The sequence below is a fragment of the Penaeus monodon genome, chromosome 22, assembly GCF_015228065.2.
Source record: "Penaeus monodon isolate SGIC_2016 chromosome 22, NSTDA_Pmon_1, whole genome shotgun sequence".
In the NCBI taxonomy this organism is placed as follows: domain Eukaryota; kingdom Metazoa; phylum Arthropoda; class Malacostraca; order Decapoda; family Penaeidae; genus Penaeus; species Penaeus monodon.
The window spans coordinates 20,022,076-20,022,322 of NC_051407.1; the positions used below are offsets into that span (position 1 = coordinate 20,022,076).

The 247-nt window shown below is 55.9% G+C and overlaps 1 protein-coding gene across 1 annotated transcript in view; it reads left to right on the forward strand.

The window, feature by feature from the left end:
- Positions 1-247, forward strand: part of LOC119586980 — a gene marked incomplete in the record, with an annotated part of 81,895 nt that overhangs the window by 36,090 nt on the left and 45,558 nt on the right. Inside the window, 1 exon segment of the mRNA XM_037935722.1 lies at positions 44-189. Coding sequence (XP_037791650.1) covers positions 44-189 — 146 coding nt within the window.

The following is a 247-nucleotide window of genomic DNA, read 5'->3' on the forward strand; positions in this document are numbered from 1 at the left end:
AGAAAAAAAAAATAATAATCTCCCCCCCCCACGCCTCCTTCAGACAAAGAGGTGGTGTCGCAGCTCCACCTGCGGAAGGAACCAACAGGATTCCTCAGCGCAGAAGGCTACTGGTTCCTGCGGGTGCCAGGCTGGACGAACGTTGAGGTCAAGGGCGACGTGAAGGAACTCAGGAACAAGATCTATCAGGTGAGGTCTATTGAGGGAGGAGGCGAGGGGGGGGGGTAGGTAGCAGTGAGTGATCGAG